The 27314-nt window shown below is 64.8% G+C and overlaps 1 protein-coding gene across 1 annotated transcript; it reads left to right on the top strand.

The window, feature by feature from the left end:
• Positions 1 to 205: 205 nt before the first annotated feature.
• NBEAL2 (neurobeachin like 2) lies at positions 206 to 27004 on the top strand. Its single transcript, XM_088533270.1, has 55 exons — positions 206 to 319; positions 6372 to 6460; positions 6552 to 6716; positions 7183 to 7264; positions 7357 to 7475; positions 7581 to 7663; positions 8395 to 8480; positions 8950 to 9220; positions 9292 to 9398; positions 9598 to 9669; positions 9768 to 9845; positions 9933 to 10031; positions 10112 to 10656; positions 10743 to 10875; positions 11883 to 12002; positions 12083 to 12410; positions 12487 to 12569; positions 12652 to 12744; positions 13012 to 13183; positions 13946 to 14079; positions 14154 to 14313; positions 14390 to 14492; positions 14764 to 14917; positions 15179 to 15337; positions 15418 to 15577; positions 15764 to 15849; positions 15954 to 16667; positions 16788 to 16966; positions 17758 to 17917; positions 18331 to 18468; positions 18551 to 18856; positions 18951 to 19100; positions 19177 to 19334; positions 19404 to 19528; positions 19608 to 19728; positions 19910 to 20067; positions 20368 to 20501; positions 20594 to 20701; positions 20871 to 20966; positions 21040 to 21164; positions 21243 to 21383; positions 21463 to 21593; positions 21685 to 21794; positions 21896 to 22013; positions 22096 to 22193; positions 22283 to 22399; positions 22491 to 22580; positions 22673 to 22782; positions 23335 to 23507; positions 23629 to 23723; positions 23862 to 23978; positions 24064 to 24225; positions 24490 to 24638; positions 24736 to 24871; positions 26857 to 27004. Exons 1-55 carry the CDS (start codon positions 269 to 271, stop codon positions 26962 to 26964), a joined length of 8259 nt encoding a protein of 2752 aa, XP_088389396.1. The 5' UTR covers positions 206 to 268; the 3' UTR covers positions 26965 to 27004.
• Positions 27005 to 27314: the final 310 nt, after the last annotated feature.

Genomic DNA, 27314 nt, shown 5'->3' with positions numbered 1-27314 from the left:
GCCCAGGCCGAGCCCGGGCGGGCGCACCTGGGGGCGGAGCCGAACCGAACCGAACCGAACCGCGGCCAGCCGAATAGAGACGAAGCGAGCCGAGCCGGGGACAGCCGAGCCGCCGCCCAGGCCCAGCCCGAGCGGGCGCACTTGGGGGCGCAGCCGAACCGAGCCGAACCGGGGCCGAACCGGTTCCGAACCGGGCCGAACCCTCCCGGCCATGGCCCCGCGGCGGCGGCAGCGGCGCGGCGCGTGAGCGCGGCCCCGGGCGCGGAGCATGGCTTCCCGCGAGCGCCTCTACGAGCTCTGGATGCTCTACTTCGCCAAGGTGAGCCCCTACGGACCGGACCGGGGCCGTACGGACCGCTCCGGCACCCTATAGCACGGGGCGGCACGGTAGGATACGGTGCGGCTCCGGTATAGCATGGGGCGGCACGGTATGGAGCAGTATAGCCCGGTGTGGCACAGGTATGGCACTGTATAGCACGGCTATAGCCCTATGGTATGGGACAGTATAGCACAGCATAGCCCACTACGGCACGGTTATAGCCCACTACGGCACGGTTGTGGTCTGTAGTGGCACAATATGGCATGGTATGGGGGTGTTATAGCTCGGTATGGTGCGGTTATAACCCGGTCTGGTATGATATGGCGCAGTATAGCATGGTTATAGCCCGGTATGGCACGGTCCAGCTTAGTATGGCACAATATGGCCCAGTATGGCACAGTACGGTCCAGTTGGCACAGCACAGCCCAGTATGGCATAATATAGCCCGGTATGGCACAGTACAGTCCAGTTGGCACAGCACAGCCCAGTATGGCACAATATAGCCCGGTATGGCACAGTATAGCATGGTTATAGCCCAGTATGGCACAATATAGCCCGGTATGGCCCAATACGGCCCGGCACAGCCCACCCTGGCGGGAAGCTCCGGGCCGGAGCAGGTGCCGCGGCGGCAGCACCCGGAGCAGGTGCCCCCCGGGCCGCCCCTCCTCCCGCCCCAAAACGCCCCTTTCTGCCCCAAAACCGCCGGCCGCCCCCAGCGCCTCCTTCCCCGCTCCCGTCGGGCCGGATCCGGCCGCCGCGTCCCCCCCGCCGCCGCGATCCCTCTTTGTTCGGAGAGGGAAGCGGCCGCTCGCTCCCAAACTTCCCCGGATCCGGGAGCGGCGGAGGCCGCTCCACGTTGGGCAGCCGGGCAGCAATCCGGCTCTTTCCCGGGAAAACCCAATTTGGGGGAGCCGGGGAGGGGATTCCCGTGGGCTGTGCCGCATCCCGGGATACGCGATCCCGTCCGGCACGGCTCCGGAGAGCGTCGCTTCCCGGCACGGCCGGCAGCCCAGGGGTTAAAACACCCCCCGCCTTTTCCCTGTGTTTTCTTTTCCCCCCGGCTCAAGGTGATCCCTGATTATATTTTTTTCCGTTCCTCCTTCCCGGCTCCGGCGGTAGCGCCAGGCACGTGCCAGGCTCCGTAGCCTTGGAAACGGCATCGCAGGGATGAGCGGCATTTGCCGGCCGGAGCGGCGGTTCCCTCGCTGCATCCCGTCTCTGCCGGGCAGGATTCCCGGGTGACACTTCACATTGTCCCCAATCGCTCCCACATGTTCCCTGTGCATCCTGGTGCAGTTTGGATCCCAAATTCCCCCCTGTTCTCTGGAAGGGACTGGAATGACCCAAACTGCCTAGGACTGTCCTCAAAATGTGCATGTGTGCGTGGGTCAGGGACCCCTGTCCCCTTCAGCCAGGGGTTGTCCTGCTGGGAACTCCATCATGTTCCCTATGGATGTGTGTGTCCAGGGCTCATCCCGGGCAGCAAGGGTTGTCCTTTGGTGGGATCTCCATGATGATCCCCATGGATATGCATCTCCCAGGGCTCATCCCAGGCAGCAAGGGTTGTCCCTTGGTGGGATCTCCATGATGATCCCCATGGATGTGCATCTCCCAGGGGTTATCCCGGGCAGCAAGGGTTGTCCCTTGGTGGGATCTCCATGATGATCCCCATGGATATGCGTCTCCCAGGGGTTATCCCGGGCAGCAAGGGTTGTCCCTTGGTGGGATCTCCATGATGATCCCCATGGATACGCGTCTCCCAGGGGTTATCCCGGGCAGCAAGGGTTGTCCCTTGGTGGGATCTCCATGATGATCCCCATGGATATGCGTCTCCCAGGGGTTATCCCGGGCAGCAAGGGTTGTCCCTTGGTGGGATCTCCATGATGATCCCCATGGATATGCATCTCCCAGGGGTTATCCCAGGCAGCAAGGATTGTCCCTTGGTGGGATCTCCATGATGATCCCCATGGATATGCGTCTCCAGGGCTCCCGGGTGTCAAGGATTGTCCCACTGGTGGCAGTGAGGGTTGTCCCTTGGTGGCACCTCCATGGTGACCCCCATGGGGGTACAACACCCTGGACACATCCCAGGTGGCAGTTTGGCACCAAGTTGAACAAGGAGGCCGGGATGTCCCAGCAGACTCCCTCCAGGAACACCACGGGATCCCCCGGCTCATCCTGAAGAGCCGGAAAACCGGTGGTGGCACCGAAAGCTCCCGCTCCTCTTCCGAGATCCGGCGGGCGTTACGGAAGCGGCGCTCCAGGGGCCGGCGCCAGGCCCCGCGAGCCCCGGCGGTGCCGGGAAGCGCGCCAGAGCGCCGGCGCGGAAGGACTGCCGGGATAAAAGGGCCGTTCCCACGCGGGAACGCGCCGGCGAGCCCAGAAGCCGCCCAACTGGCTCTGCGAGCCGGCTGGGCCGGCACCCGGGGCGGCCGGCGCCGGGATGAGCCGCCGGCTGCCGGGATCGGAGCGCGCGGGAAGGCGCCGGATGGGACTCCGGGCTCGGAGAGCGCGGGAAGAAGGTGGTGCCGGGGTGGGCGCTGGGCTCGGAGCGTGCGGGGAGATGGGCTGGGCTGGAAGCGCCTGGGAATGTGGTGCCATTGGGATGAGGCCCGGGAGAGCAGGGAAAGGCGGTGGCACCGGGAGGAGCCTCCAGGCTTCGAGTGTGCAGGGAGACGTTGGGATGGGCCGGTGGGCTGGGAGCGCGCGGGAAGACGGAGGCGTTGGGATGAGGCGGGAAAGCAGCGGGAAAACTGCGGTGCTGGGATGAGCGCTGGGTTCGGAGCGCGCGGGAAGATAGCGGCACCGGGATGAGCCGCCAGGCTCCGAGCTTATGGGAATGGGTCACATTGGGAAGCACATGGGAAGACAGGAATGCCAGGATGAGGAACTGAGTTTGGAGCACGTGGGAAGATAGTGGCACCGGGATGAGCCGCCAGGCTCCGAGCTTGCAGGAATGGATCCCATTGGGATGAGCCGCTGGGATGGAAGCGCACGGGAAGATAGGAATGCTGGGATGAGGAACTGAGTTTGGAGCACATGGGAAGATAGTGGCACCGGGATGAGCCGCCAGGCTCCGAGCTTGCGGGAATGGATCCCATTGGGATGAGCTGCTGGGATGGAAGCGCACGGGAAGATAGGAATGCTGGGATGAGGAACTGAGTTTGGAGCACATGGGAAGATAGGGAAGACGCAGCCGCTCTGCAGGTTCCCGGGCCGCATTCGAGGCCGGGGGCTCCATCGGATCGAGGCCGGGACGGCCGGTCCGGGGGCCGCGGCCGGGCTCGGAAGCGCGCGGCCCCGCGCGCGGCGGCGCGGGAGGAAATGTCGTCGGGGCTTCGAGTGACTTGGCATTTCCTGACTCGTTTTTTTTCTTAATTTTGCACAAGACCTTTTAAGAAAAAAAAAAAAAAAAAAGAAAATAACAAGTCCCCCCCCGCGTCGCCCTCCCCGCGCGCGGTTTTGCCGCTCGCTCACGTTTCCCCTCCCCTGCGCCGGCTCCGGGAAGCGGAGCCGTTGGCCGTCTCGGCCGGGGGCCACCTGCCGCGGGGGGCGATGGAGCCGCCGCGGTGCCAGGTACCGCGGGGGGGACGGCGGCGCCGGGAGCCGGGGGGACACGGGCGGCCGCGTCCCCCTCCGGAGCTGGGGGGCTGCTGGAGAGGGGACGGTCCCTGCGGGGGCCTGGGGTACCTCGGGTGCCGCACAGGGATGTGGGGCACCCCGGGGTGCTGTGCAGGGACACCCCGGGGTGCTGCGTGTTTGGGGATGTGGGATACCCTGCGGTGCCGCTTAGGGATGCTCCAGGGTGCCCTGTGGGGATGTGGGGCGCCCTAGGGTGCTGCGTGGGGACGGGGGGGACATGGGACACTCCAGAGTGCTGCGTGGTGATGCAAGACACCCTGGGGTGCCGCGTGGGGCGCTCGGGGACACAGGACGCCCTGGGGTGCTGCAGTGGGACACAGGATGTCCCAGGGTGCCGCGTGGGGCGCTCGGGGACACAGGACACCTTGGGGTGCTGTACTGGGACACAGGATATCCCAGGGTGCCGCGTGGGGCGCTCAGGAACACAGGACACCTTGGGGTGCTGTACTGGGACACAGGATGTCCCAGGGTGCCGCGTGGGGCGCTCGGGGACACAGGACGCCCTGGAGTGCTGCAGTGGGACACAGGATGTCCCAGGGTGCCGCGTGGGGCGCTCGGGGACACAGGACGCCCTGGGGTGCTGCACTGGGACACAAGATGTCCCAGGGTGCCGCGTGGGGCGCTCGGGGACACAGGACGCCCTGGGGTGCTGCAGTGGGATACAGGATGTCCCAGGGTGCCGCGTGGGGCGCTCGGGGGTGTGGGAGGTCCCAGGGAGTCGCGTGGGGTGTGCAGGGATGCAGGATGCTTCTGGGTGCTCCACAGGGACACGGGACACCCTAGGGTGACACATGGGTGCTTGGGGACACGGGAAGCCACAGGGTGCTGCATGGGGACGCAGGATGTCCCAGGGGGCCACGTGGGCCACTCGGGGATGTGGGACGTGCCAGGGTGCCGGGTGTGATGTGCAGGGATGCAGGACGCTCCCGGGTGTTCCATGGGAACACCGGGCACCCCAGGGTGCCACATGGGACGCTTGGGGACACAGGACACCCTAGGGTGCTGCAGGGGCATGCGGGAATCCCCGGGGGTGCAGGATGTGCCGGGGTGCCGCTTGGCTGCACAGGGAATCCCCCGGGTGCCACACAGGGATGTGGGAATCCCCAGGATGCAAGAGAGCCCGGGGGGTTGTGGGTCACCCTGGGGTGTTGCGGGTCACCCAGGGGTGCACAGGGACATGGGTCATCCGGGGGTGTTTTGGACCACCCCAGGTTGTTGTGGGTCACCCTGGGGTGTTGCGGGTCACCCGGGGGTGCACAGAGACATGGGTCACCCAAGGATGTTTCGGGCCACGCCAGGTTGTTGTGGGTCACCTTGGGGTGTTGCAGGTCACCTGGCGGTGCGCAGGGACATGGGTCACTCCAGGGTGTTTTGGGTCACCCAGCGGTGCACAGGGACACAGGTCACCCTAGGGGTGTTGCAGGTCAACCCCGGGGGCGCACAGGGACGTGGGTCACCCTGGGGTGTTGCGGGTCACCTGGGGGTGCACAGGGACATGGGTCACCCGAGGGTGTTTCGGGCCACCCCAGGTTGTTGCGGGTGGCTGCGGGGTGTCGCGGCTGCCTGTGCGTGCAGCGGAGGCCGGGTGTGAATCACGGTGTTGCGCCACCGGCACAGCCTTGCGGTTGTGAAACGGTGCCGGGTGCCTGTAGCCGCAGGTGTGCCCTGATTGGCTGGGGATGGTTGTTGGGACAGCCGCTCCAGGGGCTGATTGGTCAGCAGCTCCCCAGGGCAGGCTGCTCTGCGTGCTGATTGGTCAGCAGCTCCATGGGTTGGACTGCTCTGGTTTTTGATTGGTCAGTGGCTCCAGGGGCTGGGCTGCTGTGCTTGCTGATTGGCCAGCAACTCCTGAGGTTCAAGCTGCTCTGTGTGCTGATTGGCCAAGTTTTGGGGTGTTGGTCTGTTGCTTGGTGCTGATTGGCCAGCAGCTTTGAGGGGAGAAGGAGGAGGGGCCACCCTTGTCACTGATTGGCCATTGTCTATAGGGGGCAGGGTGGTCTCTGAGCCAATTGGCTGGGGGCTTTCGAGGCAGTGAGCTATGCTGCCTGCTGATTGGCTGGCAGCTCAGTGGTGGTCAGCTCTAGGTGCCAATTGGCTGCTGGTTCAAGGCAGGGTGGGATGCTCTGCATGCTGATTGGCCGGGGACTCAGCGGTGTGCTACTCTGGGTGCTGATTGGCCAGCAGCTCGCAGCAGGAGGGTGTTCTAGGTGTTCATTGGCCGCTGCCTCGCGGCAGGGGGATGCTCTAAGTGCTCATTGGCCGACAGCTCAGCACAGGGGGATGCTGGAGATGCTGATTGGCCAGGCAGGGGCGCCGGGGATGCTCTACCCCCAGCCCTGGGTACCCATTTTGGGGGCTGTGGGGACAAGGGGGGGACCCCCCCGGTGCCACTCACATCGTCCCCCTGCAGAAGGACCTGGGCTACCTGCGGCAGTGGCTGGAGGCCTTCGTCATGCACTTCGAGAAGGCCATCGCCGTGCACTCGCTGGAGCCGCGCAGGTGAGCCCGGCCGCGGCGACGCCACCGCGGTGCCACCGTGGTGCCACCATGATGCCACCGCGGTCCTCACGCGGCTCCCGCCCGCCCGCAGGCCCGAGGAGCCTCCCGCGGAGATCCCGCTGCTGCCCCGGGAGGTGCTGCAGGTGCTGAGCCAGCAGCTGGGCCAGTGCGCGGGGCAGGTGGCCCGCGGCGAGGCGCCCGCCGCGCCGCTCGCCCAGGCCCTGCTGCTCCTCAAGTTCTTCATCGTCATCGCCAGGTAGGGCCGCTCCGTGTCCCCATCCCCGCCACGACGCCCCATCCGGGCAGGAAGAGGCGGCGAGCGGAACGGCTCCGTGCGGTTTCGACGGCACCGCGGCGCCTTTTCCGCTGGCCCGGGGCCGCGCGGAGCCGCGTTTTCCACCCCGCCTCCGCTTCCCCTGGGTGTCTGCGAGCCGGAGATAAGGCCGGGATGGTGATCCCTGGAGCGGGCAGGGATAGCTCCAGAGCGGGGAGGGATAGCTCCGGAGCAGGGAGGGATTTATCCCTGCAAAAAGTCTAGTTTGGGAAAAATCAGGCACCTCTGCAGCCGTTTTCCTCCTTCCTGCTGGAAGGAAGGAGGACACCCAGGACAAACCCCAGCACTGGATTGCCCAGGCCACCAGCTTTCCCGGGAAGAGGTGATTTTAGGGACTCCTTTGACCACCCTCACCTTTTTCCTCTCCCTTTTGCTTTCCGTCATCCAGGAACCTGGAAAACGTCCGGAGCGACAAGACGCCCGGCTTCATGCCGGAGGTGCTGGCCCTGCTGCGCGCTTGCACGCATAAGGTGAGCGCGGAGGCGCCGCGTCCCGGGATGCTCCGGGTGCCGACTCCGCAGCATCATCGTGCCGTGGGCTTTTCCCTTTTCCCTTTTCCCAGCTGCAAAGCGCCCCGGAGGCCGGCGCCGTGCCGGCGCTGGAGAACGCGGTCACCTACGCGCTGCACCTCTGCGAGTGCCTGCTGGACCCCTACCAGACGTGGAGGCGGCAGCTGGGCGGGTGAGCGGCACCCGATGCCGGCGGGCACGGATGCGCCGGGATGCCGGCGGGAATGGGCGCCCGTGGGTGGCCCCCGGGCCTTGCTCATGGCCCCTCTGCTTGCAGGGAAGTGGTCAGCGCGGCGGAGAAGAGCAAGTACAAGTTCACCCCTGCCGTGCTGCCCCCCGAGTTCGGCGCCTTGTTCCAAGGTATATGGCCCCAAGGGCAAGTATATGGCCCCAGGGCCAGGTATGTTGTCCAGGGACGGGCATGTGGCCCCAGGGATGGGCATGTGGCCCCAGGAACGGGCATATAGCCCCAGGGACAGGTATATTGTCCAGACGTGGGTATATGGCCCCAGGGATGGGCATATGGCCCCAGGGACAGGTATATTGTCCAGGCGTGGGTATATGGCCCCACGGACGGGTATATTGTCCAGGCGTGGGCATGTGGCCCCAGGGACAGGCATATGGACCCAGGGATGGACATATAGCCCCAGGGACAGGTATATTGTCCAGGCATGGGTATATAGCCCCAGGGACAGGCATATGACCCCAAGGGCGAGTATGTGGCTCCAGGGACAGGTATATTGCCCAGGTGTAGGTACCTGACCCCAGAGCAGTTATATGGCCCCAGGGACAGATATATTGCCCAGGTGTAGGTACCTGACCCCAGAGCAGTTATATGGCCCCAGGGACAGATATATTGCCCAGGCGTAGGTACCTGACCCCAGAGCAGTTATATGGCCCCAGGGACAGGTATATGGCCCCAGGGACAGGTATATTGCCCAGGCATAGGTACCTGACCCCAGGGACAGGTATATGGCCCCAGGGACAGGTATATGGCCCCAGGGACAGGTATATTGCCCAGGCGTAGGTACCTGACCCCAGAGCAGGCTTTTATTTCCCATCTTACCCTCTCTCCTCTCCCGTGCTCGCAGAGAGTTTCCAAGCCAGCGTGCAGCTCCCGGATGCGCTCCAGCTCCGGCTCATCCATCTTTTCGGAGCCATCCTCTCTGGAGACAAGGTAGCAGCAGGGGCCGTGGCGGCTGCGTTCACCTGGGTCTGTTTGTCTTGGAGCGTTTTGTGAGGCTGGAATTCAGGCTCCAAATCCCTGTCGGGTGGGAGATGCTCTCTGGGCACCAACCCATTGGTTTTGCAAAAGCCACCCCAAACAGCGTGGGAAATGTGAGGCCAAATTCACCGCAAAGGGCCGCGGTTCAAACCAGGAGCGGTTTGAGACGCTCTTGGGGAAAAGGCTCCCGGTTACGCTCCAGCATCGCTGCTCCGAGTGGCTTCCTGAATCAGCACTGAGCAAAAACACGCTGGAATTAGCTCAGTGTTGAAGAAAGCTCGGAGCGAGCCGCTCCAACGCGCGCTGCAGTTTGCTTTGCACCCGCAGCGCGCGGGGAGCTCGTGGGAGCATCTTGGGCCGAAACGCGGGGTTTTGGGGTGCCGGGGCAGTGTAAAGACCCCTCCGTCCCGCTCCCCCGCAGCGCAACGCGCTGGCGGCCGTGACGCCGTCCTCGGTGGAGGTGCTGCTGCAGGTGCTGCGGCGCTGGGGCGCGGGGGCCCCGGCGTGCCCGCGGCTGCTGGCGCTGGCGCTGCGCGCCGCCGTGGCCGCCGTGCACGTGCTGCACGGCGCAGCGCGGCCCGGCCCGCTGCGCGCCCTCCTCCACGGCTACTTCACCGTGCTCAACGCCGAGCAGCCGGCCGCCTGCCCGCGCCGCGCCGCCGCGCTCCTCGCCCGCCGCGTGCACATGCTGGGTAGGTCGGGGACGCGGGGACGCGGGGACGCGGGGACGGGCGCGGGGCTCACGGCGCCGCCGCCGCCGCAGACGCCATCCCCGCCATGCTGCGCTGCGACGACCGCCCCGTGCTGCAAGCCGTCTTCCTCAGCAACAACTGCTTCGAGCACATCATCCGCCTCATCCAGAACAGCAAGGTATCGCTGCCGGCGCCTCCTCTCCCAAAAAGAGCAGCTTTAACCCCCCTTGCCAGCGTGGCCGGCCCCGGGTGCCATCCTTGCTTTCCCCTTTGCTTTGGGGATGCTCCCGAGCAGTTGGATGCTCATCCCACTCCCCTTCCTCTCTCCTGCTGTCTCGCTGCTTTGGGAACTGCTCTCCCCACGCCGTTTCCCACAGCTCTACCTCGGCAACAAGCAGGAGGCAGGTGGCCACGAGGGCGAGCTCTCGGCGCCGGAGCAGCCATCGGAGGTACGGCACTCTCCGCCTGCAAAAACGGGGCGAATCCGCCCAATTACGGGTTCCCGTGTGGGGAACGGGATCCCGCAGCGCGTCTCCGTGTCTCCCAGGTCGCGGACGGCGCGGCCGTCGCGGTACACGCCGTCGCGGTGCTCACCTCCATCATGAGCGACTCGCCATCAGCCAAGGTGAGCGCGGACGCGTTGCCTCCGTGAGGGAGGCAGCCTCCGGCGCGGGCGGAGGCCGCTGCAAGGGAGCCCGCCGCTCGCCCGCAGGAGGTCTTCAAGGAGCGCATCGGCTACTCGCACCTCTACGAAGTGCTCAAGAGCCAGGGCCAGCCCAGCCAGCGGCTGCTGCGCGAGCTCCTCGATATGGTGAGGCCAATGCGCGCGCTTGGCCGCGTCCCCAGCCTCCGTCCTCCCGCACGGCGCCGACGCCTGCGCGGTCTCTCCAGGCGGTGGAAGGCGACCACGAGGCCTTCCCGGCGCGCGCCATCCGCAACGAGCAGCCGCTGCTGGTGCTGGTGACGTGGCTGCCGGAGCTGGCGTCGCCGGAGCTGCAGGCGCTGGTGGCGGGCCGCCTGCGCCGCCTGTGCGCCGCGTCGCTGCCCAGCCGCCTCGCCTGCGTCAAGGCGGGCATGGTGGCCCGGCTGCTGGCGGCGCTGGCGGCCGCGCCGGCCCCGGCCTGCGCCCAGCACCTGCTCGAGCTGCTGCAGGCGCTGGGCGGCCTCTCGCTGCGGCCCGCCGAGCTGCGGCAGCTGCTGCGGCTGCCGCGGGACGAGCGCGGCGCCGCCGCCGCCGTCATCCGCGCGCTCTCGGCCATGGCGCGGGCCGAGGGGCCGCCGCGCGCGCTGCGCTCCTTCGACCTCACGCCCAGCATGGCCGGCATCATGGTGCCCGCCATCCAGAAGTGGCCCGGGAGCTCCTTCGCCTTCCACGCCTGGCTCTGTCTCAGCGAGGAGACCGAGCGGCGCCCGCCCAAGAGGAGGCAGCTCTACAGGTGGGGACGGTGGCGCGGCGCGGGCCACCACGGCGTGTTCTGAGGGCGGATGAGGATGAGGATGGTGGCTCCCCCTCGTCCTGCAGCTTCTTCACGGCCAGCGGCACGGGCTTCGAGGCGTTCTTCACCGCTGCCGGCGTGCTGGTGGTGGCCGTGTGCACCAAGCGCGACTACATGACGGTGGCGCTGCCCGAGTTCACCTTCAGCGACTCAGCTTGGGTGAGCGCAGCGAGCGGGCGCTGCCTTCAGCCAACCCAACCCCCATCCAACCAACCCAACCTCCAACCAGCCAACCCCCATCCAACCAACCCAACCCCCATCCAACCAACCCAACCTCCAACCGCCCGGACATCCATCCATCCAACCACCCCAACCTCCATCCAACCACCCCAACCTCCAACCGCCCCGACATCCATCCAACCAACCAACCCAACCTCCAGCCACCCCAACCTTCATCCAGCCACCCCAACCTCCAGCCACCCCAACCTCCAACCAACCACCCCAACCTCCATCCAACCACCCCAACCTCCAACCGCCCCGACATCCATCCAACCAACCAACCCAACCTCCAGCCACCCCAACCTTCATCCAGCCACCCCAACCTCCAGCCACCCCAACCTCCAACCAACCACCCCAACCTCCATCCAACCACCCCAACCTCCAACCCCCCCGACATCCATCCAACCAACCAACCCAACCTCCAGCCACCCCAACCTTCATCCAGCCACCCCAACCTCCAACCAACCACCCCAACCTCCAACCAACCACCCCAACCTCCATCCAACCACCCCAACCTCCAACCCCCCCGACATCCATCCAACCAACCAACCCAACCTCCAGCCACCCCAACCTTCATCCAACCACCCCAATCTCCATCCAACCACCCCAACCTCCAACCACCCCGACATCCATCCAACCACCAACTCAACCTTCAGCCACTCCAACCTCCATCCAACCAACCCAACCTGCAACCACCCCGACATCCATCCAACCAACCCAACCTCCAAGCGCCCCAACATCCATCCAACCCAACCTCCAAGCGCCCCGACATCCATCCAACCACCCCAACATGCAACCAACCCAAACTCCAAGCACCCCAACCTCCAACCAAGCCAGCCCAACATCCAAGCAACCACCCCAACATCCAACCAACCAACCCAACTCAGCCTGGGTGAGCGCGGCGCAGCAGCTGCATCCACCAGCTCACGGTCCACCCGTGCCCGCAGCACTGCGTCGACGTGGTGCACGTCGCTGGCCGCCGGCCCTTCGGCCACAATGTGCTCAACATCTACGCGGACGGGCACCTGCGCAAGACGGCCCAGCTGCGCTTCCCCTCTCTGCACGAGGTGAGCGCGCGGCGCGCGGGGCGACCTGGCCGCGCGCCGCCGCCGCCATCCCCACTCGCGTCACCTTCCCCCTCGCACAGTCCTTCACCTCGTGCTGCATCGGCTCCGCGGGGCACCGGACCACCACAACGACCAGCAGCAACACGCGCCCGCCGCCGTGCCACGCGCCCGAGCTGCCCTTCGCGCCGCACCCCGCGCTCTGCCGCTCGCAGTCCTTCCCCGCCTCGCTGGGCGCCCGCGCCTGGACGCCCGTGCAGCCGCCCACCGAGGGCGTCGTGGCCACGGCGGCCGCCGGCAGCCAGGACACCGAGTGGGGCACCCCCACGTCCCTCGAGGGCCACCTGGGCTCCGTGGCCATCTTCTACGAAGCCCTGCAGCAGGCGCAGGTCAAGGCGCTCTTCGCCGCCGGTACGTGGGGCGCGACGGGCCGTGGCAGCGCCGGGGCTCGCCGGGCCGCCCCACGGATGCTCTCCTGCCCCACCAGGACCCAACGTGGCGTCGCCGCTGAAGCTGGAGGGTGACCTGGGGGAGCTGGGCAGCAAGCTGCTGCTCTACTACACGCCGCAGGTGAGGGGCGCGCGCGGCGGGACCGCGGCGCCGGCCGGCGTCCCCGCGCGTCCCCTCACGGGGCGGCCCCGGCCTCTCGCAGGCCTGCAGGAACAACATCTGCCTGGACCTCTCTCCCAACCACGGCTTCGACGGGCGGCTCACGGGGCACCGCGTGGTCAACTGGGACGTCAAGGTAGCACCGGGGCCACCTCTGCTGCGTGTGTGATGGGGGCTCCCCCAGCTGCATCTTGGGGAGGGTTCCTGGGCTGTAGATGGGCAGGGAAATGGGTGGTTTGGGGGTACCTGCTGCGTGTCCATCACAGAAGGTTGGTCAGGGCCTTTGCTGGCTGCGGGACCCAAGGTGGGCTTGGTGGCTCCTCATCTCCCGACATCTGCGCAACGTCCTCCTGGCGTGAGGCCGAAGGCCAAGCGGGGCCCGTCGCCGTCCTCCCTCCCGCAGGACGTGGTGAACTGCGTGGGCGGCATGGGCGTGCTGCTGCCGCTGCTCGAGCGAGTGGCGGCCGAGCCGGAGGAGGCCGGGGACGAGCCGGAGGCCAACGAGCTGGTGGGTCCCGAGCTGACGTCCTGCAGGAGCGCCCAGGGCCTGCTCATCCCGCTGGGCAAGTCCTCAGGTGAGCCCCTTGCCAGCGTCTCCCATGTTGGCCTGCACAAGTTAGCCCCAAGCAAGCAGGGCCTGCTTTCCTCCTGTTCACCTGTGTGTGGAGTCTCTGGTGTCTTTTAGCAAGGTTGGGCTCATGCGCGCACCTTTGCTGTCATAGGAGAAATTTGGGGGTTTCTGGCCAAATTAGAGGGGCCTGGAACATCTGCCCTATGAGGAGAGGCTGAGGGAGCTGGGCCTGTTCAGCTGGAGAAGAGAAGGCTGAGAGGGGAACTGAGCAGTGTCTAGAAGTACCTCAAGGGAGGCAGTGAGGAGGATGGGCCGGCCTCTTTTCACTGGTGGCCACCGACAGAACTAGAGGTAATGGCCACAAACTGAAACACCAAAAGTTCCACAGGAACTTAAGGAAAAATTTCTTGACAGTGAGGGTGCCAGAGCACTGGAACAGGCTGCCCAGAGAGGTTGTGGAGTCTCCTTCTCTGGAGATCTTCAAACCCGCTTGGACGCAGCCCTGTGCCACGTGCTCTAGGTGACCCTGCGTGTGCAGGGGTTGGACTAGATGGCCTTGAGAGGTCCCTGCCAACCTTAAGCATTCTAGGATTCTATGAATAGGTGAAGAAGCAGAAAGAGAGGATGGAAGGTGCAGTTCCTTGTAAAATGTAGCCAAATCCCGAACAACATCTGGGGTCATGGGGACGCGCTGCACGAGGACGTGCTCAGCACTGCTGCCTTTGCAGCTCCCTGCAGGATTTTTCCCTCCTGCTGTGCCTTGCAGAGAGCCGTCTGGAGAGGAACAGCGTGGCCGCCTTCCTGCTGCTGGTGAAGAACTTCATCCAGAACCACCCGGTGAACCAGGAGAGCCTGGTGCAGTGCCACGGGCCGGCCATCATCGGGGCGCTGCTGCAGAAGGTGCGTGGGGCCGGGCGGCGCGATGCCCCGCGGCGCCGCGGCCGGGCTGCAGCCTCTTCCCTCTCCACCCGCAGGTCCCCAGCCCGCGGCTGGACATGAGCCTGCTGATGGCCTCGCAGATGCTCATGGAGCAGGTGGCCTCCGAGGGCAGCGGCCTCCTGCTCCACCTGCTCTACCAGCACCTCCTCTTCGATTTCCGCATCTGGAGCAACAGCGACTTCGCCGTGCGCTTAGGTGAGAGGCTGCCGCGGGCACCCACTGGCTTCCCCGGGCCACCCGCCCGACCCGTGGCATGGGCTCTGCTCCACAGGTCACATCCAGTACCTGGCCAACATCGTCAAGGACCACAAGCAGCGCATCCGCAAGAAATACGGCGTGCAGTACGTGCTGGACTCCATCCGGACATACTACGGGTGAGCGAGGGGTTGGGCGCTTTGGGTTCTCCAGCCTCCACGGGGCAGCAGAGGCAGGTGTAGGATCTTGAACCCACCGTAGCGCCAAGCCCGTCCCTAATTCCTGCTCAGCACCTAACACGCCAAGCAACCCATCTGCTCCAAAAATCATAGTTTTGGGATTTGGGATCCTGCTGGCCCCAGGTGACAGTCCCAAGAGCCTGGAAGGAGGGACCTGAGGAAGGGGTGGGTGGCTGTGCCCATGCCCAGCGCCAGCGTGTCTCGCCCCCAGCACCCCCAAGGAGAAGCCCACGGCGTCCGACAACGTCAAGACGGTGCAGACGTCCCTCTTCAGCCTGGTGAAGGACTTCTTCTGCAGGAGCTTCTCTGCGGAGGAGATGCAGAGCTTGCTGAGCTACGTGGTCGCAGCGCAGGACGAGCAGCAGGTACAGCACCCCGCCAAGCCCGTGGGTTCTCTTGGTCAGGCAGGAGGGGATTAAAACCCCAACCGGCAGGGCAGGCAGAGAACCGACGGGCTCACTGCACAGCTGGGCCAGAGCCACCTCTCCAGCCCCACAGCAGCGTGAGCTGCGCTCGAGCCTGTCTGGACCAAAGCAGCCGAGATGCCAGGCTGGCACCGTGTGGTCATGCCCTGGCCGCTGTCCCAGTGTGCGAAGGAGATGTGCAGCCGGCCCCGTTGCCCACAGGTGTGCGGGGCCCTGGAGGTGATCCACAGCCTGCTGAAGGGGTCGCCGGCCCAGGAGCAGCTCTTCGCCTTCCTCTTCGAGCCGGGCAACGTGGAGGTCCTCTTCTCGCTGCTGGTGCAGAAGAAGTTCTCGGATGAAGTGCGAGAAAGGGTCTTCAAGGTGAGCCGGGGCCTCCGTGGCAGCTGGGGGCTCCACGCCGGTGGGATTTCACACTGTTCCACCCTTCTCCACCTCTCCAGATCCTCTACAAGATGCTCAAGTACGAGAAGGTCCCCGAGCGCAGCAAGAACCGCCTGAAGCTGAAGGACATTGGCTACCAGGGGCTCATCGCCTACCTCAGTGATGTCCCCAGCTCCGTGCTGCTCTTCCGCTGCCTCTCAGAGCAGGTCCTTGGCGCAGGTACCACATACTGCAGCAAACACCCTGTTTCTAGCCCCCCTGCACCATCCATGGTGGGGTGGTCGCTGTGGGTCCACACTTGCAGCTGCTGAAAATGCTCAGGCAATCTTAGGGCTGGTGCCGGGTCTTTGTGGTGGCTTTTGGAGGACAGGAGGACCCACCACCACGCTCTATTCTCACCCACAGATCCCCCCAACTACAAGGACCTGGTGGCCGTGGTTTACCTGTCCCACCGCGCCGAGCTGACCGTCCGGCTCGATATCTGCCGTAAGGTGAGCGGAGCCCATGGGTGCCAGGCAGGCGCCTGCCATCCCTCAGAGGGTCCCTTGTCCCCAAGGGGCTGCCTCGGTGACGTTGGCTGCTTTCTCTCTCGCAGCTCTTCCACTTGATCTACTCCCAGCACGACATGGTGAAGCAGCTGGCGAAGCTGGCGGGCTGGCAGGACACGCTCACCAAGCTCTACGTCAAGGAGTCCTACGAGTCCCGCCAGCACAGCCTCAGCATCTCGGGCAACGGCGGCTGCCTCGAGCTCCTCCAGCATCCAGACTGCCCCGGCAAGGAGGCCAGCAAGGAGGCGCCGGGAGACGCCAGCCCGCCGCCCACCGACCTGCAGGAGCTGGATGTCTTCCTGCCGCTGGGCTACGAGGCCTCGGACCACGAGCTCTCGGAGGGCTTCTCTGACCACTCCATCTCCCCAACCGGCCGCACCAAGTCCTTCCATTCCTACAACTTCAAGTCCTTCGACTCCTCAGACCGGGCCAGCCGCTCTTCCTCCAACCCCGGCGACCACGGGGAAGGTCCCACTGGGGACAGCCTCCCCTTTGATGGCGTCTACCAGCCGCTCTCGCCCTTCTCCACCTCTCCGTTCGACCTGGGGCTGGACCTGGCCAGCACCAGCTCCATTGCCACGGCGGAGAGCGGGAACCGGACCCCGGCCAGCGGCCCCGGCACCCCATCCCCTCTGGAGACCTTCAAGCCCTTTCCGGGGCTGCGAGCTCGCAAGAGCTCGAGTCTCTCCAATGTCCTTGATGAAAGCAGCTACCAGGACACACTGCCTTGTGACAACATCTCCAACACCAGCAACCCCCAGGTAAGTCACCCCCATGGGGCGGCCCAAAATGTCCCACCAGGACCTGGAGATCTGCTCCCCACCATGTCAACGGCCAAGCTCAGTCTTGGCTCCTTGGCTTCACTCTCTCTTTGCCGTCAGCAAATGCCCGAGGAGGAGCTGTGCAACCTGCTGACCAACATCATCTTCTCGGTGACGTGGCGCGGGGTGGAGGGCTGGGACGACGCGGCCTGGAAGGAGCGCGGCCAGGTCTTCTCGGTGCTCACCAAGCTGGGCACAGCCTGCGAGCTGGTGCGGCCCCCCGACGAGATCAAGCGCAGGTGAGCGGCCACCAGGCGCCATCCCACACCACCAGCCAGGGGGACGATGCTGCTCCCTGTAGGAAGAGCTGGATGGGGGTGAGGAAGGAGACAGAGTCCCCTTGGCCTGGGCCATGGTGGTGGGCCTCCATCTCTCTGACAAGGTGACCATGAGGCAGCAGTGTGGCCTCGTGGCCAAGAAGGCCAATGGGATCCTGGGGTGCATTAAGAAGAGCATCTCCAGCAGGTCGAAGGAGGGGATCCTGCCCCTCTACTCAGCCCTGGTGAGGCCACATCTGGAGTATTGTGTCCAGTTCTGGGCCCCACAGGACAAGAGGGATGTGGAGCTGCTGGAGAGAGGCCAGCGCAGGGCTACGAGGATGATCAGGGGCCTGGAACATCTGCCCTGTGAGGAGAGGCTGAGGGAGCTGGGCCTGTTCAGCCTAGGGAAGAGAAGGCTGAGAGGGGACCTGAGCAGTGTCTAGAAGTACCTCAAGGGAGGCAGTGAGGAGGATGGGGCCGGCCTCTTTTCATTGGTGGCCACTGACAGAACTAGAGGAAATGGCCACAAACTGAAGCACCAAAAGTTCCACAGGAACTTAAGGAAAAATTTCTTGCCAGTGAGGGTGCCAGAGCACTGGAACAGGCTGCCCAGAGAGGTTGTGGAGTCTCCTTCTCTGGAGATCTTCAAAACCCGCTTGGACGCAGTCCTGTGCCACGTGCTCTAGGTGACCCTGCGTGTGCAGGGGGGTTGGACTAGATGATCTCTAGAGGTCCCTTCCAACCTTAAGCATTCTATGATTCTCCCCCAGCCTCCTGGAGATGATGCTGGAGTCGGCGTTCACGGACCTGAAGGAATCGTCGCCGGCCGCCCTGCCCAGCCTCACCCAGAACGCCCTCAAGCTGCTGCGGCTGCTCCAGGACTTCTTGTTCTCCGAGGGACACAACAACCAGGCCCTGTGGAGCGAGAAGGTGACCCAGCCCAGGACGTGGTCCTATCTCTGACCATAACCCAGAACTCTAAGCCTAACCCTAAACGTAACCCTAAACCCATAATGTTAAGCCCTAACCTAAACCCCAACTCTAAACCCTATTCCTACTCCTGAACTCCAGACCCTAAACCCAAGCTAATCCTAAATCCTACCTCTTAAACCTAAATCTAAACCCTAACCCCAACCCTGAGGTCTAACTCTAAACCCTAAGCCCTAACCCCAACACAAATTTTAACTCCTAACCTGAACCCTAACCCTAAATCCTAACCCTAACCTGCTCCAAGCAAAACAGGGCTCCCGGCTGCTGGAGGAGGCCAGTGGGCGATTGGGAGAGGCCCGCACCTACCTGGGGTGGCCAGGGACTCATCCTGCCCGTCCCTGTGTCCCCTCCAGATCTACGAGGGGGTGAGCAGCCTGCTGGACAAGCTGGGTGTGTGGTACCACCTGGCCAACGGCACCTCCGACCTCAAGGAGATGGCCCAGACGGGCCTGCGCATCCTCGTGGGCTACATCATGCTGCAGGACCCTCAGGTGCGCCGCGCAGGGACGCAGCGGGGACACCGGGTGGCATTGGCGGTCCCGTGCTGACACCTGGCTCGTGTCCCCTGCCCAGCTGCACTCGCTGGCCTACGTGAAGCTGCACAGCCTGCTGCAGACGGCCTCGGCGCCCCGCAAGGACGTGGCCTGCTACCTCCTGGGCAAGCTGGAGACCCCGCTGCGGCGCTCGCTGGACGCCAAGTCGGAGGTCTTCTCCTGGCTGGTGCCCATCATCCGCACGCTCATGGACCAGTGCTACGAGAGCCTGCAGCTGCAGCACTTCTTGCCCTCGCTGCCCCCCACCAACGGCAGCCCCACTTTCTACGAGGACTTCCAGCTCTTCTGCGCGACCGCCGAGTGGAGGGGCTTCATCGAGAAGCACGTGGGTGCCCCGGGGACGCTGGGGAAGGGGTGTCACGGGCGCCTCGCTGAACGCCCCGGGGGCACCTCCGCTTCCGTCCCCGCTCGCCCCGCAGGTGCAGCCCACCATGGCCCAGTTCGAGATGGACACGTTCGCCAAGAGCCACGACCACATGTCCAACTTCTGGAACGCCTGCTACGACGCCATGATGAGTAGCGCGCAGCGGCGCGAGCGCGACAGGACGGCGAGCCGGCAGCTCTTCCAGGTGCCGCGGGCGACCCGGCGCCGCGCTCACGGCTGGCCCGGCCCCGCGCGTCTCACCCTCGCCGCTCCCTCCGCAGGAGCTGGTCCTGGAGCCGTCGGCCAAGCGCGCCAAGGCCGAGAACACCCGTCACGCCAACGTCCTCAAGCAGGCCGCCAACCACCACAGCACCGTGCTCAAGCAGTGGCGCAGCCTGCGGCGCCTGCTGGCCTCGCCGCGCTCGGCGTGGGCCGACCGGTGAGCGCCCGCCGTCCCCACGCGCCATCCCCGCGCGCTGTCCCGGCTCATCCCGCTCTGCTCCCGCAGGAACCCACCGGAGACCCGCTGGAAGCTCTCCAGCGCCGAGACCTACTCGCGCATGCGGCTGAAGCTGGTGCCCAACCTCAGTTTTGACCAGCACCTGGAGGCCAGCGCCCTACGGGACAACCTGGGTGAGGGAGGCACGTGGGGACAGGGCCTCGTGGGGGACGGCGATGTGGCCAGCATGGGGCTGAGCTCAGCTCGTTGCAGGAGCCGATCACCTCCACAACCCCGCCGAGTCCCTCCCGCTCGCCGTGGCCAAGGAGGCCAAGGTGAGCGAGCTGAAGGACGACCAGCTGGCCGAAGAGGATCTCCCCGTCCTGGAAAGCCAGTGAGTGTCTCTGTCCCCTGCTGCAGTTTTTGGAACGTGGTTTTTGGACCGTGTCATCATCTCGGGGATGGTCACGTCCTTTACCTCTGACCTCCTGGAGCTTCGGGGTGCTGGTGGGTCATGGTTGGGACCCGCCTTTGGTCACCTGTGGTCACCCCTGTGGTCACCCCATGTCACCCAGGAGCGAGCCCAAGGAGCAGAGCCAGCGGGAGAAGCTGGTGATCTCGGAGGACTGCGAGCTCATCACGACGGTGGCCGTCATCACTGGCCGCTTGGAGGTCACCACTCAACACATCTACTTCTACGACGGCAGCAGCGAGAAGGAGGAGACAGAGGAAGGTACCGGGGCCGGGTCACAAGAGTCCAAATCTCCACCAGCTGCTCCCAGAAATGTCGGGACACATGGGGATGGGTGCGGATTCCTCCAGCAAGGCAGTGAAGCCCCCCATCCCCAATCTCCATGCGGTGGTGGCCTGTTTGAGGTGGCTCTGCTTGGAGCAGGCTTGTCCTAGCTCCCGAGTCAGTCCATGGGGTGAAGTCCCAGCTCCTGGGTGGCCCCACGTCTCCATGCCCTGTCCCATCCGGGCACACGGGGTGCGTGGTGAACCCGGGGTGGTTTTGTGCTTCTCCCCCGGGCAGGGATCGGCTACGACTTCAAGCGGCCCTTGTCGCACCTCCGCGAGCTCCACCTGCGCCGCTACAACCTGCGCCGCTCGGCCCTCGAGTTCTTCTTCATCGACCAGGCCAACTACTTCGTCAACTTCAAGAAAAAGGTGAGGGCGCCGCCAGGGCCACCCCGGCGAGAGCCGGGCTCTCGGCGGGACGCGGCACCGGCAGCGTTGCCCGCTCTCGCCTCCGTCCCCAGGTGAGGAACAAGGTGTACTCCAGCATCCTGGGCCTGCGCCCGCCCAACCACATCTACTCCAGCAGCCGCTCGCCCCAGGAGCTGCTCAAGGCCTCGGGGCTCACACAGGTACCGGCATCACCTCCGTGTCCCCACAACGGCAGCAGTGCAAAGAGGAGGGGTGGCCCTGTGCCCCACAGCGCGAGGCTGGGGACAGTGTGGGATGTGGTGTCCCCACGGGGCAACGCAGGGGTTCCCATGCCCGCCTTGCCTCTCAGCCCTGCTCTTTTTGATCCAGAAATGGGTTCTACGGGAGATCTCCAACTTCGAGTACCTCATGCAGCTGAACACCATCGCGGGGCGCACGTACAACGACCTCTCGCAGTACCCCGTGGTAAGGACCCTCGGCCACCACCGGTCCCCCTGCGCTCGCCGGGATGGTCACCCACATTCCCTCTGCTCTCCAGTTCCCCTGGATCCTGCGTGACTACGTCTCGGAAACGCTGGACCTCAGCAACCCGGACGTGTTTCGAGACCTGTCCAAGCCCATTGGGGTGGCCAACGAGCGGCACGCCAAGGACGTGAAGGAGAAGTGAGCGCCACCGGAGGAGGAGGGAAGGCTTGGGGCACCCATCGCGGCCCCCGCTCGACCCTTTGCATCGCCCCCCAGGTACGAGAGCTTCGAGGACCCCACGGGCATGATCGACAAGTTCCACTACGGCACCCACTACTCCAACGCCGCCGGCGTCATGCACTACCTGATCCGCACCGAGCCCTTCACCACGCTGCACATCCAGCTGCAGAGCGGCCGGTGAGCGCCGCGCGGCCCCGCGAGCCCCGGGGCGCCTCGCGGGGACCCGCCGGTGCCCACGGCCTCCCCGTGCCGCCAGGTTCGACTGCTCGGACCGCCAGTTCCACTCGGTGCCGGCGGCGTGGCAAGCGCGCATGGAGAACCCCGTGGACGTCAAGGAGCTCATCCCTGAGTTCTTCTACTTCCCCGAGTTCCTGGAGAACCAGAACGGTGCGAGGTGGCCCCGGGACCCGTGCAGGACGTCTCCGTGCCATCACCACGGGTTTCCAACCTTTCCAACCACTGTCGGTTCTTCCTGCAGCCTTCGACCTGGGCTGCCTGCAGATGTCCAACGACAAGGTGAGCGACGTGGTGCTCCCGCGCTGGGCCCGCTCCCGAGAGGACTTCATCTACCAGCACCGGAAAGCCCTGGTGAGACGGCCCCCTCCCAGCACCCCCTGGCCTCCCGAATCCGTTGGGATTTGGGGCAGGGGGGACAGCACAGCCCTCTTTGATGCCGTGTCTCTGCACAGGAGTCGGAGTACGTCTCGGCCCACCTGCACGAGTGGATCGACCTCATCTTCGGCTACAAGCAGCGGGGCCCGGCCGCCGTGGAGGCCCTCAACGTCTTCTACTACTGCACCTACGAGGGTGAGTTGCAGGGCTGAGGAGGGCACGGGCACGCGCGTACCAGTGTCCCCATCCCCGTCCTCATCCTCGTCCCCATCCCCAGGGGCTGTGGACCTGGACGCCATCGCCGACGAGACGCAGAGGAAGGCTCTGGAGGGCATCATCAGCAACTTCGGGCAGACGCCTTGCCAGCTGCTCAAGGTAGCACTGGGGAGGATGGGCATCCGGATGGCCATCCCGAGCCACGGGATGCCCTGGTCCTCACGGCCCTGCGCCCTCCTGCCCGGCAGGAGCCCCATCCCGCGCGCCTCTCCGCCGAAAACGCCGCCCGCCGCCTGGCCCGCCTCGACACCCACTCGCCCAACGTCTTTGAGAACCTCGACCAGCTCAAGTCCTTCTTTGTGGAGGTGAGGGCCGTGCCGGGAAATGTGGGGTGGCAAGAGGGAGCTGGGGGGCAGGCAGCGAGGAGGGCACCCACCGGCTGTGGTTGCTCCGCAGGGCATCAGCGATGGAGTGGCCTTGGTGCAAGCCGTGGTCCCCAAGAACCAGGCCCATTCTTTCATCACTCAGGGATCCCCCGACGTCCTGGTGAGTGCGGGGCTCAGCCCGAGCTGCGGATCCCGCTCCCGGGTGCGCCAGGAGCCCCATCCCACACAAGTGCCATCTCCACCTCTGCCCAGGTCACCGTGAGCGCCAACGGCTTGCTGGGGACCCACAACTGGCTGCCCTACGACAAGAACATCTCCAACTACTTCAGCTTCACCAAAGACCCCACCGTCTCCAACACCAAGTGAGTCCAACGCGTGCCCGGCGTGGGCACTGGAGCAAGCACCAGCACCCAGATGCCCAACAATCTCAATTAGAGCGTTTTTTTTTCTCTTGCCCGTTTCCTTGGATAGCTAAGTGGGTTTTTTTTTTTTGTGCAAAGCTCCTATAAAAGTTAAGGACATCATTTTAGACCCTTGCAAAACATGCTAGTCCAGATAGGTACTTAGAAGGGAAGCTTGGACTGAAATCCCTTTAAAAAGCTTGAAAAGCTCCAACTTCCTGGCTGTATTTGAGCTGGTTCCTCCACACTCCTTTCCAGCCACTAAAACTGGGTTAATTAATTTGGGGGTCAGAGGGAGTGATTGAGAATAAAGGACTGAAGGAAGGTAGACATGGAGTACAAGGCTTCCCTAACAGCATCCGATGTGTCCTCTCCTGTTGCCTAAATGAACTGTATTTCCCTGTCTCCTGACCGAAGGGATGAGTTGGCCCCTCATCCCTTCCCAGGGTGACTCCGGCCGGGCTCCGCGGGCGCCCCGGGTCCGCGGTGACGCCGGTGCTGTCCTCCCCACAGGACCCAGCGCTTCCTGCAGGGCCCCTTCGCGCCCGGCGCGGACCTGTCGTGCCGCACGCTGGCCGTGTCCCCCGACGGCAAGCTGCTCTTCAGCGGGGGCCACTGGGACAACAGCCTCCGCGTCACCGCGCTGGCCAAGGGCAAGGTGGTTGGCCACATCACCCGGCACATAGGTACGGCGGCGCGGGCGACGGGGCCGCATCCGCGGCCTCTCCAGTCCTGGAGACCCCGCGAGGTGCCCGGCCGTGCTGGGATGGAGCTCAGGGCTCGTCCTTGGTCCCTCCGACCCTGCAGACGTTGTCACCTGCCTGGCGCTCGACCTGTGCGGCATCTACCTCATTTCTGGCTCCCGCGACACCACCTGCATGGTGTGGCAGGTCCTGCAGCAGGTACCTGCGCTGGCCCCTCTCCTTCCTCCTCACCTGGTTGCTCCCCAGAGCCCTTCAAGGTCCCTTGCTGCCACCAAGCGGCTCCTGGCCAGCTCCGGTGCCTTACACAGACTGTTGAGGTCTTCTCTCTTTGGCCAGGGTGGCTTTTCCAGCGGCCTGGCTCCCAAACCCGTCCAGGTCCTGTACGGCCACGATGACGAGGTGACGTGCGTGGCCATCAGCACCGAGCTGGACATGGCCGTGTCGGGCTCCAAGGTGAGCTGTGGGCGGGCAGCACGGCTCCTTCCTCCGCTCTTCCTCCCCCGGGAAGGCGCCGGATCCACGTTGTCCCCCTCGGCAGGACGGCACCATCATCATCCACACCGTGCGCCGGGGCCTCTTCATGAAGTCGCTGCGGCCGCCCAGCGAGACCTCACTGCCCGTCACCATCTCCAGCCTGGCCGTGGGGCTGGAGGGCCAGATCGTGGCCCAGAGCGCCGTGGGCGAGCGCTCCTCCCTCAAGGTGAGTCCTCCTCGACCAGGGAAAACCTCTGCCCCAAAGGCGCCCGTTGTCACCACGCTCTGGGGAAGGCCTGTCCCCAAAGAGGGCAGCGTTGTGTCCCCAGTTCCTTCCCAAGCTGCAGCCAGACGCCACCTCCGTGGCAGCCTTGTCCTCCTTCTCCATCGCGCCTTGGTCCTGCTTGGGGTTTCTCCTGCTGCCATCCCGCACGTTGCTCCTTGGTCCTCATCCCCACTGGTGCCCCATCCCCGTTTCCTTTTCCTCCAGGACAAGTTCGCCCTGCACCTCTACTCGGTCAACGGGAAGCACCTCTCCTCCGTCCCGCTGGACGAGCAGGTCACGGCCATGTGCGTCACGGAGGACTTCGTGGTGCTGGGGACCATGCAGTGCGGCCTGGAGATCCGCGACCTGCAGAGGTGGGAGCTCGAGCCGGCCCCGGCTCCGGTCTCATCCGCGGGCAACACGCGGGCGACGTCGGAGCGGTGCGACGTGCCCGTCCTGTCCCCCTTGCAGCCTCCGGGCGGCGGTGCCACCCGTGCCCATGCGGGTCCCCGTGCACAGCGTGTCCGTCACCAAGGAGAAGAGCCACATCCTGGTGGGGCTGGAGGATGGGAAGCTCATCGTGGTGGGGGCAGGACAGCCCGCGGAGGTAACCGCGGCCCCGGCGCTCCGGGTGCCTGCGGGACCGGGGGACGGTGGTGGTGGCCACTGTCGTGTGTCGCTGTCCTCTGTGCGTGTGGCTGGTCCGTGGTCCCACCAGAGGGGATGGGGAATGGATGGAATGAGGGGATGGGGATTGGGAACAGGTGGGGATGGGATGGGACTAGGGGGGAGGATGAGGAGACCGAAGGGCTGGAGATGAGGATGGGATGAGGAAGAGGAGGGGGATGTGATGGGGATGGGGAAAGGGGTGGCTGTTGAGATGGGGATGGAAATGCAGAAGGGGACAGGGAGGGGATGAGGATGGGGAAACGGGTGGAAAGGGAGCAGAGAAGGGAAGGCGCTTGGGGAAGGGGATGGGGATGGGGAGAGGGAAGGGGATGGGCATGGGAATGGGGTGGGGAAGGGGGATGGAGAGGCAGAAGGGGAGGGAAAAGAGGATGGAGATGGGGAAGGAGGAAGAGGATGGAGATGGGGAAGGGGAAGAGGATGGAGATGGGGAAGGGAAGGAGGAAGAGGGTGGAGATGGGGAAGGGGAAGAGGATGGGGAAGGGGAAGAGGATGGAGATGGGGAAGGGGAAGAGGATGGAGATGGGGAAGGGGAAGAGGATGGAGATGGGGAAGGGAAGGAGGAAGAGGGTGGAGATGGGGAAGGGGAAGAGGATGGGGAAGGGGAAGAGGATGGAGATGGGGAAGGGGAAGAGGATGGAGATGGGGAAGGGGAAGAGGATGGAGATGGGGAAGGGAAGGAGGAAGAGGGTGGAGATGGGGAAGGGGAAGAGGATGGGGAAGGGGAAGAGGATGGAGATGGGGAAGGAGGAAGAGGATGGAGATGGGGAAGGGGAAGAGGATGGAGATGGGGAAGGGAAGGAGGAAGAGGGTGGAGATGGGGAAGGGGAAGAGGATGGGGAAGGGGAAGAGGATGGGGAAGGGGAAGAGGATGGAGATGGGGAAGGGGAAGAGGATGGAGATGGGGAAGGGAAGGAGGAAGAGGGTGGAGATGGGGAAGGGGAAGAGGATGGGGAAGGGGAAGAGGATGGAGATGGGGAAGGGGAAGAGGATGGAGATGGGAAAGGGGAAGAGGATGGAGATGGGAAAGGGGAAGAGGATGGAGATGGGAAAGGGGAAGAGGATGGAGATGGGAAAGGGGAAGAGGATGGAGATGGGAAAGGGGAAGAGGATGGAGATGGGGAAGGGAAGGAGGAAGAGGGTGGAGATGGGGAAGGGGAAGAGGATGGAGATGGGGAAGGGAAGGAGGAAGAGGGTGGAGATGGGGAAGGGGAAGAGGATGGGGAAGGGGAAGAGGATGGAGATGGGGAAGGGGAAGAGGATGGAGATGGGAAAGGGGAAGAGGATGGAGATGGGAAAGGGGAAGAGGATGGAGATGGGGAAGGGGAAGAGGATGGAGATGGGGAAGGGGAAGAAGATGGAGATGGGGAAGGGGAAGGGGAAAGAGAATGGAGATGGGGAAGGGGAAGGGGAAAGAGAATGGAGATGGGGAAGGGGAAGGGGAAAGAGAATGGAGATGGGGAAGGGGAAGGGGAAAGAGAATGCAGATGGGGAAGGGGAAGGGGAAAGAGAATGCAGATGGGGAAGGGGAAAGAGAATGCAGATGGGGAAGGGAAAGAGAATGCAGATGGGGAAGGGGAAGGGGAAAGAGAATGGAGATGGGGAAGGGGAAGGGGAAAGAGAATGGAGATGGGGAAGGGAAGGGGAAAGAGAATGGAGATGGGGAAGGGGAAGGGGAAAGAGAATGGAGATGGGGAAGGGGGAAGAGGATGAAGATGGGGGGTGGGAAAAGGAAGAGAATGGAGATGGGGAAGGGGATGAGGAAGAGGATGGAGAGGGAAAGAAGAGGCAGACGCAGACAGGGAGAGGGCTGGGGCTGCCACTTCAGATCGGGGGGTGCAGACGGGGCCGGGGCCGGGGCCAGCGGGGGCCGCGCGGGCGCTGACTCCCTCCCTCCCGCCGCAGGTGCGGACGGGCCAGTTCTCGCGGCGCCTGTGGCGCTCCACGCGCCGCATCTCGCAGGTGTCGGCGGGCGAGACCGAGTACAACGGCGGCGAGGGCGCCCGCACGTAGCGCCCGCACGTGGCGCCCGCCGCGCCGGGGGCCGCGCGGCCGCCCCCTCTTGCACTACGGCGCCCCGGAGCCGCGGAAGGGGCGTCCCGGGAGCGCCGCGCCGGCGGGCCGGGAGCCGGCCGGCCCCTTCCCGCCCCGCACACTGGTTTTTCTATCCGTTTATAGCTCTTTTACAGAAAGAAATATATATATATATATATATAGTTATGTGTCTGGGCACACGTGTCACGAGCGGGGTGGGACTCAGCCCTGGGCATCCCTGCGTGGCCCCAGCGTGGGGGGGTCTCGGCAGCCGTTATCCCATCGCCGCACACCACCAGCGTGGGGGTGCTCATCTGTGTCACGAGCAG

The sequence above is a fragment of the Tinamus guttatus genome, unplaced genomic scaffold (assembly GCF_059628265.1).
Source record: "Tinamus guttatus ecotype Peru unplaced genomic scaffold, ASM5962826v1 Tinamus_guttatus_pri_ptg000490l, whole genome shotgun sequence".
In the NCBI taxonomy this organism is placed as follows: domain Eukaryota; kingdom Metazoa; phylum Chordata; class Aves; order Tinamiformes; family Tinamidae; genus Tinamus; species Tinamus guttatus.
This window is presented reverse-complemented; position numbering and strand designations above follow the sequence as displayed.

What these genes read in the sequence shown, in the direction of transcription:
- NBEAL2 (XM_088533270.1), top strand. Translation starts at nt 269, where the DNA reads ATGGCTTCCCGCGAGCGCCTCTACGAGCTCTGGATGCTCTACTTCGCC. An exon ending in AAGAGGAGGCAGCTCTACAG is followed by an intron (nt 10,657 to 10,742) that starts GTGGGGACGGTG and finishes CTCGTCCTGCAG; the next exon opens with CTTCTTCACGGCCAGCGGCA. An exon ending in CCCGCTGGGCAAGTCCTCAG is followed by an intron (nt 13,184 to 13,945) that starts GTGAGCCCCTTG and finishes TGTGCCTTGCAG; the next exon opens with AGAGCCGTCTGGAGAGGAAC.